The sequence below is a fragment of the Phascolarctos cinereus genome, unplaced genomic scaffold (genome assembly GCF_003287225.1).
Source record: "Phascolarctos cinereus isolate Bilbo 61053 unplaced genomic scaffold, phaCin_HiC Scaffold_4;HRSCAF=312, whole genome shotgun sequence".
Classification (NCBI taxonomy): Eukaryota; Metazoa; Chordata; class Mammalia; order Diprotodontia; family Phascolarctidae; genus Phascolarctos; species Phascolarctos cinereus.
The window spans coordinates 109,214,190-109,225,936 of NW_027555847.1; the positions used below are offsets into that span (position 1 = coordinate 109,214,190).

The window sequence follows — 11,747 nt, forward strand, 5'->3', positions numbered from 1 at the left end:
CTAATGCTAACTAATGGGAAAATGATTTTAGGTCTTAGAGCCTCAGTTTCCACATTTGTAAAAGTGAGTGGGGTGGACAAGATGATCTCTTAGATCTCCTTTTTACCTCTAATGACTAGATGACTCGATAGTCTTAGGCACTTTTAAAAGTTATTGTTATTATTATTATTTTTATGCATAGGAATCTTCTTTCCACAGTATTCCCTGCCTCTTCATCTTCTGTTTTAAAGTCCATGCCTACTGTGATGAAACCAGTTTTAACCTGTTCAAAGACATTAAATTAAATTTTGTTCAGAAGGCACCTGACCATGTAAAGAATGACAGTCTTTTAAGCAGACTTATCATCTAGGGAAGTTTGTAAGTTGAATAGAGAAATATTGTTAAAGCATTGCTTAGGAAAACTAGTAATTTGTGCAAAATAACTCATATTTCTTTCAGGAGAAATATGATCAGAATGGGGAAACTTAATAGGTGAAATGGGAAAGTGTTTTCTTTTGAACTGGAGTAAAATAGACAGGAGTACTTTCAGGAGTAAATACCAGGAAATAGTTGTACAACATACTAAAGGGAAAAGAGCATTGACCACAGAGTCAGAAATCCTTTGTCTGAGTCCCAGTTCAGTCACCCAGAAGCAGAGGAAATCACTTAATTTCTCAGAGCCTGAGTCTCCTCATATGTAAAATGGCAATAATAACACTTGAGTGACCTTCCTTATATTGGGAGGAGAGTGCCTTTTTATACATTAGATGTGAATTAACATTCTTAATCTGCTCTGTGGGAATGAAGAAAAGACTTTGTTGAATTAAGCACTGAGAAGGAAAATTAGCTTGGTAAGCTTGAAAAAGACAGTAACAAAGATGATTCTCTGAACTGAAAAACTTACTAGGAGAGAAGCTCCAAGAGCTTTTGACTCAAAATTGGCTTGAAGTTCCAATAACCTGTACAAACTCTTGAAAAAAGAGATTGGTGCAGTAAAGAGGAAATGTATATCAAATTCATGGTAGCCTGGAGGATAACTGAATGAATAAAATATTAATGAAGGGAAGAAGGAAACAAGCATCTATTAAGCACCTACTATATACCAGGCACTGCACAGAGTGTTCTACAAATATCATCTCAATTGAACCTCATAACAACTTCGGGGGATAGGTGCTATTATTATCCCCATTTTGCAGCTGAGGAAACTAAGGAAGACAGAGATTAAGTGATATGTCTAGGATCAGGAAGCTAGTATCTGAGACCGGATTTGAACTCAGATCTTCCTGAATCCAGTCCTGGCACTCTATCCACTGTTGGGGTACACATTAAACCTGACTCCCTCTAGAGGTCTCTTTTAACTTTGAGATTCGTTGATTCTGTGGATTGGATCATACATTTTTATTTCTTTGAAAAATTGCTATGTAGTTTAATCTCCAAAAATACTGATGCTTTAATATTTCAATGACTATTCCAATAAAGAGCTTTAATTTTTACTATAAAATTTTGATAAATAGGGCCATGATGTACTACTTGGTGACAGTGTACCTAAATTGTAGCTTCCATTTTTTAAAAGATTCAATCAGAAAACCTAAATTTATGAAGTGATAGCAAAATATTTTAAGGTTACAGAAGCCAGGGTTCTGTTCAAACACATGGTACATTTGTGTTTGAGAAGGAACTCTGTTTTTGCTAGCCAACTTCCTCCCCCCTTTATGGGGGAAGAATTTGGGTGGTGATTACTTTTAGTCGTTAGCAACTTAATTGTACTTCACATTTGGAAACAGCTTTTCAGAAATGTATTAATTTCAAGTTATAAATGTGAAGGACATTATTATAAATATTTATGATGCATAGTTCCCCTATTGCTTTATTATGCAATTCAATTCAATTCCACAAACTTTTATTTAACAGTTATTATGTGCAAAGCAATGTGCTGTTGTATGCTTGTCATGTGTCAAATAGAAAAAATGCTGTTTTCAGGTTCATTTTTAACAACCAGGATTTATTTAAGGCTTATTGTAAGTATAGTAAGATATGTGTAGCACAGTAATCTTTTTTTGAACCAGCCTTGGGACTTTATCTTTGTAGGGAGCGGCAGATAAGCATGGCTCGCTCCTCCCATCTGCCACATAGAGTGGTAGGGAGAGCCTGGGAACCCTGGGAGGTTGTGATTATCCAGGGTCACACAGCCAGCAGGTGTCAGAGCTGACCTTGAACCCAAATCATCTGAACTCCAAAAGGTCTTTCTCCTCATACCATGGGTGGGGAACCTGTGGCCTCGAGGCCATATGTGGCCTCAAGTGCAGCCCTTTTGAGGACCTAGAGGGCCACATGTGGCCTCAAGATTGCAGGTTCCCCACCCCTGCAGTCTATACTTTCTTCCCATTTTAGTTATTTTGTTTTAATAAAAGGGACTTTCTAGTATCCATTTTGTTTATCTTCTTGTTCTTAGCAGGTTATTTTTATTTTCAACTTTCATTGTCATGACAAATTGTTTTAAGCAGTGTTGTTGCTGAGTCATTTTTAGTCGTGTCCCACTCTTTGTGAGCCCATTTGGGGTTTTCTTGGCAGAGATACTGCAGTGGTTTGCCATTTCCTTCTCCAGCCCATTTTACAGATGAGGAAATGGAGGTAAGCAGTGTTAAGTGACTTGCCCAAGATCACACAGCTAGTAAATGTCTGGAGCCGGATATGAACTCAGGAAAGTGAGTCTTGCTGACTCTAGGACTGGCACTCTATCTGCTGTGCCACCTAGCTGCCCTTTTAAATAATATCTCCCTGTTTTTTGGATTACAAATAAATTTTAAGGTGGATATCACTTCATTTATTTGTCTCTTTGAGGAGAACCTATGAGCTGAATGTCTTCTGGATTTGTTTATAATGAGAATGTCAACATGCAGGGGGGAAGCTGTGAATAAAGGCTAGAAGCACAGTGCCTAGAAGACTGGACCTGGAGTCAGGAAGACTCTAGTTCAAATCCTGCCTCAGACACTTAGGATCTGTGTGAAACCCTGGGCAAATCACTTCACTGTATCTGATGAAAATATAAGAAAAGGGATGGAAGGCCTTTTACAAAGCCTAGGCAATTCTCTAAGACTGTAAGTTGCAGAATAATTATTGATATGCATTGATAGAAGAAGTGTCCTCACTGGGAATTCTGCACCCCATTCAAATTACGAAAAAGGAAGAAAAAAAAATCTTCGACACAACACACATTTATCGATATGCAATTGACTGAAAGGTACAGAGAATACAAGACCCTGCTGAAGTTCTCCTTCAGCAAGGGGTCTGTCTCCCATGTGTGCATTAAGATCATACAGGATTACTTGATGCATTTTTGGGAGGTCCTCTGATTATCAAAATCAAGAGGCAAAAAGCAAGGAAGCCATGCTGACCAAAGAGGTTTGCTGTTGTTATCACCATCAGCACCCTCATGGTCATGGTCATGATCGTTTCATCATCATCATCACTAGCACTTATATAACATTTAAGGTTTGGAAAATTCTTACAAATCTTACAAAAATGAGGATCTCATTTGATCCTCACAACAACTCTAGGAGATAGGTACTATTATTATCTCCATTTTACAGTTGAGGAAACTGAGGCATACAGAGTGACTTGCTCAGGGTCACACGACTAGTAAGTGTCCAGGCTGGACGTGAACTCAGGTCTTCCTGACATTCAAGCCACCTAACTGCCTCATGAACAATGCGTATCACAGAGACTAAGTGGGAAAGGATTACCTACTGATGGTAAGGTATTCCAGGTGTTACTGGTGACAGATAATATTGTGCAGGTTTCATCAAGCCTGAGCACAGAGAACCCTCTAAATGAGAGCTGCTACCACCACTCATAATACACACCTAATAATGCACATAGGCAAAAACAAGTGGATGATAAATTGCTATTGTTTAAAATGTGAGGTACAGTTGGACAGCTAGCTGGTGCAGTGGAGTATCAGGCCTGGAGTCAGGAAGGCCTGAATTCAAATCTGGACTCAGACATTTATTAGCTGTGTGATCCTGGGCAAGTCACTTAACCCTGTTTGCCTCAGTTTCCTCATCTGTAAAATGAACTAGAAAAGGAAATAGCAAATCCCTTTAGTATCTTTGCCAAGAAAACCCAAAATGGGGTCATAAAGAGTCAGACAGAGTAGAAAAATAACCGAACAACAATAATACAGCTGAACAGTTAGCTTATTAGCTGGTTCGACAATGTATGTCTCAAGGAAGTACTAAGAAGGGAAAGTAATCCTAGGTCAGAATTAGATAAGAGGAAATCTTTACAGCATTGGGGACACTGTAGAACTCTTCTGGTAATCTCAAGCTACTGGTTTTTTTTTAAAATTGGACCTCATATGCATCCAACTAAAGTATTTTTAAAAACTTAACAGCACTTCCTACCTCCACTCTCTGTTGCCTCCAACACATACTCTTTTAAACCACTGTCAAAATAACGTCTTAGACATAGAGATGGTTATATCATTCATATGCTGAAAAAAAAAATCTCTTTTGCCTATTGAGTCCATTTCAAATTCCTTTGCTTTGCATTTGAGGCCTTTACTATTTGACACAATCCTAATTTTTCAGACTTCTATTACTCTCCAATATGTATTCTATCCTCCAGTAAAAGCAAACTTTTCTTTTATTCTTGAATATACCTTAACTCCAAGCCTATATTCACCTTATTTCTTCCAGTGGAGTGTTCTCCTCCTTTTTCACCTATTGGATTCGTAGGCTTTCTTTAAAATCAAACTCAATGCCACATCCTCCATGAAATCTCTACTTGGTACATGGTTCCCCAGGGTGGTGCCATTGGAATTAAGGAGGAAAAAATTAATATAAGAGCTGTTGCGCAGGGTGGAATCAATAGAACATAGCAACTGAATGACTATAAGAAATGAGGGAGAGGAAAGACTCAGAAATAATGGCAAGAACTGGAACAGGGGAGAATGAATGAATAACCTGATCACTGACAGAAATAGTGTAGTCAGAAGGGGAATCAGGTTTAGGAGCAAGGTAGTAAACTTGTTTTGGGGTGCATTGAGTTTGAGGTGCCTGTCAGACATTCAGGTGGAGATGTTCCAAAGGCAGCTAGGAGATACAAGTGTAGACCTCAGAAGAGAAGTCAGTTAGACCCGGGGGTAGAGATTTAGGAGTTTTCAGAATAAAAGTGATATTTAGAGGCATGGGGCTGACTGAGCTCTCCAAGGATAAGAGAGTATAGGAAGAGCACAGGAGAGGCCAAGGAAAGATCCTTAGGGAAATGGAGAACCTGGGTTTATTATGATTTGATGGGATTTATTGTTTATTGAAGGTTAGTTTCCTGGGATGTTTTTATCACAAAGAACTTTGAATGCTTCCTTCTTTCCAGGTACTCACCAACTTGCTGCAGGTAGATGAGGGAGGTCTGTGTATCATCACTACAGAGCACATTCTGATTTCAGACATGGATACAAAGCAGGACAAACTCAGACTGTCCCTCAAGAGACTGCCACTACATGGAATGGTGGAACTGGATGGTTTTCCTCTAAGCCATGGAGACGAGTTTTCATGGGGAGACCTCCACGGACTAAAAGTTAGGTTAGAAAAGTTTAATGTCTTCTCAGTATCTTCTTGAGCGAGGACAGGGGATATTTATTTGGAGGTTCAAGGACTTCAAGGGATCAGTGAATAGATTTCAGGGTAAAAAATATTTTTGAATTGATTTCCTTTGTAATCTTATGGCTCTCTTTTATTCATTTAAATATATTATTTTGAGAAGAGGTCTGTAAGACTCACCGTAATCCCAAAGGCATACATAACACACACAAAAAAGCTAAGAATCCCTAAACTAGGTGAAGGTCAAATGAATAGCCAAGTAATGTCTGTCTCAACCTGTCGGAGCAAAAGGAACCATTAACCATGCTGAAATGTAACTTTTCTATTAGGTCTTGGGGAATTTTTACTTATTTCAACCTGAGTATAAGCTTATACCTCAAAAATTTTGATTTTTACTATCTGATTGAGTCCAGTAGGAAAGATATATGTGGACTTTTTTGGGAAGGGTCAGGGGAAGAATCAATAAGAAATCAATAAACATTTATTAAGTATTTACTATTTGCCAGACACTGTGCTAAACATTGGTGAAAGAAAATTAAATAACATAAACACTAAGCCACTTACAACACTGTATCACCAAGAACCTTTTCCCATATAAGTTAATAATGACTATATTAGATTGCATTTATATTCATCATGACTGAAACTGAGTCTATGAAACGTTTGAAAATTACCTCTGTAGAGCCTGGAAGATGTTTCTTAATGTCCCACTTTTCTTAGAATGAAAATGCACAAAACAAGCAAGGGAGATTGAATTCAGCTTCTCCATTGCAAAGTTCCTTGAGTCGTTTCTAATCACTGACAAATATAATTCCCTCAGGTATCACCATGATGGATCAGAGGTTCTTTATGACAACATTCTCTTTGAGGCAACAGACGGAACAAATTCTGCAGATTTGTCCTTCAGGTCAAGGTTAGTGTGACGTTCCTTCCCTGTATTGTGTTGAAAATCTGGTTCTGAAACCCCCAGGACCACAGGTAAAGAGCTGAAAGGGATGTCAGAAACATCTAATCCAACTCCCTCTTTTTACAGATGAGGAAACTGAGTTCCATTGTAGGTAAGCAGTTTGTTTAAGGTGACACAGGTAGTAAGTGTCAGAGATGGGGATTTGATCCTCTGTCGTTGATGCCTCCTGAGCCAATGTTCTTCTTACTGTACAATAGGTATGTGTGAGAAGAATGTTTCATAAAAGTTAAGTAGCTGTGTAAATGGGCCATTACCATCCCTGAAGTACTTGGGCCAAAGGGTGAAGGAATTTTTCTTTTGCACAGATTTCAGAGTTTTTCACAGTGTCTATTATATAGTGGATATTTAATAAATGCTTATTAACTTGACTTTGATGTTGTAGGAAGGGTTAGGTCAGCAGCTCTACCAGTATAAGTGGGCTCCATTACATTCCTATAATTAGCCATTCTAAACGAGCCAAGTTTTACTTTTTTCTTTTGGGCCTAGTTGTACTTAGAGAATCCAGGCAGAATTTGGGTCTCTGTCTCCACAGCTAATGACTGGGCAGCATTTCAGTGACAGAAAAGAGTGTTGTCTTCACTGACAGTGTTTCTCAGTTGGTGGAGGGAAGAAGAAAGGGGAAAAGAGAGAGAGAATTCTCTTTGAAAGGCAAATTTCAGGAAAAAAAAACAACTTATGTGTCTCCCACCCACATCCATCTTATTGCTGACAATATGCAGGGAGGGTAGTTTGGGAAATAATCTGCTTATTATTATTCTTTAAACAAAAGCTTATGCTCTTTGAAAGCTATTCAGAGGTAAAGCCATATTTTTAAAAAGTATTTCTGATTTTCCAAAAAAGAAGGAATGTTCTTAATTATCTGGCCTCTGGACTTTATTATCCTTTTAAAAATTCAAGCTTTTTTTTTTTTTTTAGAATACCACACGATGGTCAACATTGATTTATTAGTGAAAAAATTTCCTTGGCCAGGACTGAAAACAATAAAAGAAATGGAGTGAATTCACTCAGAGAATTTGGAGTAAGATACCTTTTCCATGCAAACCAGATTAAATATTACGTATGCAAATGTATATGTATATACATACATATATGTGTATATACACACACATATACACACACAGAGAAAACATGCACTATTGGTTAAGTTGTTGTGCCACAAGGCTTTTCATGCCTTCAAAGGCCACCTAGTCCAATCCCCTCGTTTTACTTACAGAGGAGGAAAATGAGGCCCAGAGACATTTAGCAATTTCCCCATGGTCAGACAGGTAATAATCACCAGGGATGAGATTTCAACTCAGGCTCTCTGATTCCAAACCTAATGCTCTAAACGGAAACAGCAGCACAACTATGCTTGCTTTTAGCAGAATTATTAGCCAGTCTTATTTATTGAAGACCATGACACTGCAGATGATGAGGCTACCCTAAGTCAAGTCAATAAGCACTTATTAAACGCTTACTGTATGCTAGGTGTGGTGCCACGCTTTGGGGATGCAAGGAAAGGCAAAAACAATCCCTGCTCTCAAGGATCTCACAATGTAATGGGGAAATCACCAAGATATATATAGGACAGATTGGAGGTAATCCCAGATGGAACCGACATTAAGACAACACCACGTTCAGCAGTAATAAGAACTTGGATTGTGGAGAATTTTAGTCACAGGAGCCCAACCTAAAATATTGGAGTGGAAACACAGTCACAGGTCAACTTCATGACTACAGTTATGGCCCATTGAGATATGAGCCCATTAGGGAAATTCCAATTATCCCTATCCTATCCTACCCTATATCCCTATCCCTATCCTATATCCCTATAAGGAATGTTGGAGAATCTTTTTTCCCCCTCAGATTTCTACATGATAATTGATGTTATGTGGATAAATATGTTGTGTGGCCATGGGCAGGTCACTGCCTCTCAGTGCTCCAGGCTGGTCTGTGTAGATGGAGGGAGTTTTCACACCAGAAGTTCCTTACACCAAGAAAATCATAAGTCTATAGACCAACTAGAAAATCATCAAGCCAATCAAATCCTATATGAAATTAGAGCTGCTGTAAATTTTCTCATCCTTTTTCTCCTATCAGATGGCAGAGAAGTTTCTCTGGATGTTAGAGCTGGAAGGGACAGATGATGACCCTCAGGTTAAATGTCTTGCCTGAGGTCACCCAGGTAGTACTTAGCAGAAGTGGGTTTTTAATTGAGGTCCTCTGGCCCCAGGTCTGGTGCCCTTTCCACCATACCTCAGCTGTTTCTATTGTTTCTCCAACTGGAGTTCTGACTGATTTCATGCATACTGCATTTCAAGGTCAACTCAAAATTTCTAGAACTTACATGACACATGTGGCCACTTTTGGGTCCAGAGCATCTTCCTGGGTGGTGGGAGAATGGGCCTGGAAGAAGGCATCACAGTCACCATGCAACTTGTGTTAAAAATAACTTTGATGAGTTAAATGTAAATGAGTCAGAACACATGGATTCGATTTTCCCTTAGAATACATGTAAGTTTAACAACGAAGGAGAAGAGTGCTTTATATTTTGCCAGCTCTAAAACAATTGAAGTACAGGTGAGAGGGTTTGGCTGGGCCCAAAATGATAACTATACTCACCCACACCCATCTAAAATGTCCCTCACATGGGTCATTTCTTCCAAAATGGTACATGCAGGGATTGTTAAAAGATGCAGGCTGCTTGGCCAATTTCCATGCCGAAGATTGAAAACCCCTGTTTCTCCCTCTGTGAGCTTTTGGATTACCAATTAGGCAATTTGTCATTTTTTTCTTTTTCTTTTTTTCTGGAAGCCAACCATTCCTTTTTTGCTTAGGTTTTACCTGTAAATGATGAACCCCCTGTCCTGAAGGCTGATCTCATTCCCATAATGCATTGCCCTGAGGGAGAGGAAGTGGTCATCACGTCAGAACACGTTTATGCCACTGACATGGACAGCGATGACGCCAAGCTGATGTTCATGATTGCTCGTCAGCCTCACCATGGGGTCGTGAGGAAATCTGGGATCGCTGTGGACCAGTTCACCCAGGGAGACATTGATGCTGGAATCGTAACATACCAACACACAAGTAAATGACATTAATGATAAAGATGGGTGTGGGAGGTGGAGCAGGATGCAGTCGGGATGAAGGTTGAAGATTAGGGATCCTCTACTTTCGTCACCCTGTCATTCCCCGAGGGCTCCAGTGACCTTCCTATCCCTCATTCCTATTTTGTAAATAAAAAGCCTATAGTTTATCTTCAGGGATTATAAATACATAACTTGTCCCAACTGGTTGTTTCAGCATGGAAGTAGGTCTTAAAGACTGGAAAAGTAGATTATTGGGGAGGTCAAGAAATGAGATGAGAGAATTCAATTCTGTAGGTCACCAAAATGGCTCTCCGGGACACCCTGTTAATTTCCTACTGTGTGTTGGGGAGGGGCCGGGGGATCGAGGTCTCAAGAAATGCTATTTTAGATAATTCTTAGGTGTAGTGCAATGGACTACCATACAAGTATTTTAACTGAGATCCATAAAAGAACATCTTCAAGGAGAAAAATATATAAAAGTCCTTAAAATGTTTTGCCTAGAACTGAACAAAATACTTACATACCTGGTTGAACCTGAGCAGAGGATGGAGGAACTATCACCTTATTAACCTTGAGCATCATCTACCTCTAAATGTAGCCTAATGTAGCATTGCCACTTTTGGCTCCCATATCCTACTGATGACTCATCTTGAGTTTGCAATCCTCCCTAACATCCTCAGATCTCTTTTAGCTGAACTCCTGTGTAGGCCTTCCTTCCCCACAGAAGGCTATTTTGAAATAGTCCTCTTGAAATGCCAGCATTGTGGTACACTAAAAAGAATATTGTCTTTGGAGTCAGTGGGTCTGGGGGGTTCAAATCCCCCCTCAGAAGTATATATAACTCATCGTTTGAGGCCCACCAATCCCAAGTGGTATAACAACAGAATTTTTTTTCTAAGAAAATTCCTGAATTTGTATATGTATGTGTGAGAGTAGGAGTGGTTCATGAATAATTCTGGGAAGAAGGGAGAGAGAGGGACAGATGTGTTCTCTGTCTTGAGGGAGAGAAACACATGGAATCATTTGTCTCTTCCCCAGAGCCTGTATCCTGAAAAATGATGGGAAAGTAACTGCAGAGAAGTTTTTTTGTGTGTGTGTGTGTGTGTATGTGTGTCAAAGAAGATGAATTAGAACATCACAAGGAGAGATTGAATAGAACTCTGAATGGGAAAGTAGGAACTGATCAGAGTAGTGAAAATACAACAGCCAGAGATGCACCTACCTGCCTGGAGTAAGAAAGACTTCCTGCTTAGGTCCTAGAGGGGTCGTGCATTGTATCCTTCTCTAAACGTGGCCACCACAGGTAAAGGAGTGGTCTCTATAAGGATTGACTCTCTCAACTGGATTTAGTCCATAATACTGTATTTGAACTGCCAAGCAGCATCTCCTCAGTCATAGATTCTCACAGTCCTTTGGGATATAGGCACTATCAAAGAAACATACCGCTCCCCTCAAGATGGAAAATACATTCATTTCTCTGGAACTTGCACACATCTTTTTTTCCTTTCTTCCCAGAATTCTTCATGAACCATTCCCATGTATGCAAACATCCATGGAACCTCTAGATTTTTCCTCAGACATCTCTTATCATGCATCCTGTGATTACTGTGCTCTGAAAGGCAGGTTACACTCACAACCTATGTGACCTTGGGCTAGTCAGTTAATCTCTGGTCCTCAGTTTTCTTAGCTATAAAATGAAGCATTCTATTAGATACCCTCTGAGGTCCATTACAGGCCTAAATCTGTGAAGTAAGTATCCATTACCATGTGAAAAATTATGAATGTAAAAAATTTTAATTTCCTGTATTAACATTCACTGGCTTAAAGTTTAGCTTAGTATCTGCTTTCTCTCTTTTCTATAGTAATGAACCTCAGTAAATTTTTTATTAGTTTGTTTCTCTTCAGTGCCCTTGGCCTAGGAACATATTCCGTGTGTCCACTGTCCTTGATGTGAAATAGAGTAGCTGAATTCACTGCTTTTTTTTTTTTTAGTTTCCACATTTTCTGTTTAATTAGATTGGTAGAAAAATGATCCAAGAAAGAATAATTCTTTTGCAGGATTACATATGGGATGTCCAATCTGCCCAGGGTCACTTTAATGATGTCTGAAGAACAAAGTCTAGTATTTCT

General features: G+C 39.2%; 1 protein-coding gene across 1 annotated transcript in view; it reads left to right on the top strand.

The window, feature by feature from the left end:
* Positions 1-9,456, top strand: part of FREM1 (FRAS1 related extracellular matrix 1) — an 82,197-nt gene extending 72,741 nt beyond the window's left edge. The window contains 3 exon segments of the mRNA XM_078152489.1: positions 5,353-5,561; positions 6,400-6,492; positions 9,363-9,456. Of these exon segments, the coding sequence (XP_078008615.1) occupies positions 5,353-5,561; positions 6,400-6,492; positions 9,363-9,375 (315 nt within the window). The 3' untranslated portion in view covers positions 9,376-9,456.
* The last annotated feature ends 2,291 nt before the right edge of the window (positions 9,457-11,747 follow it).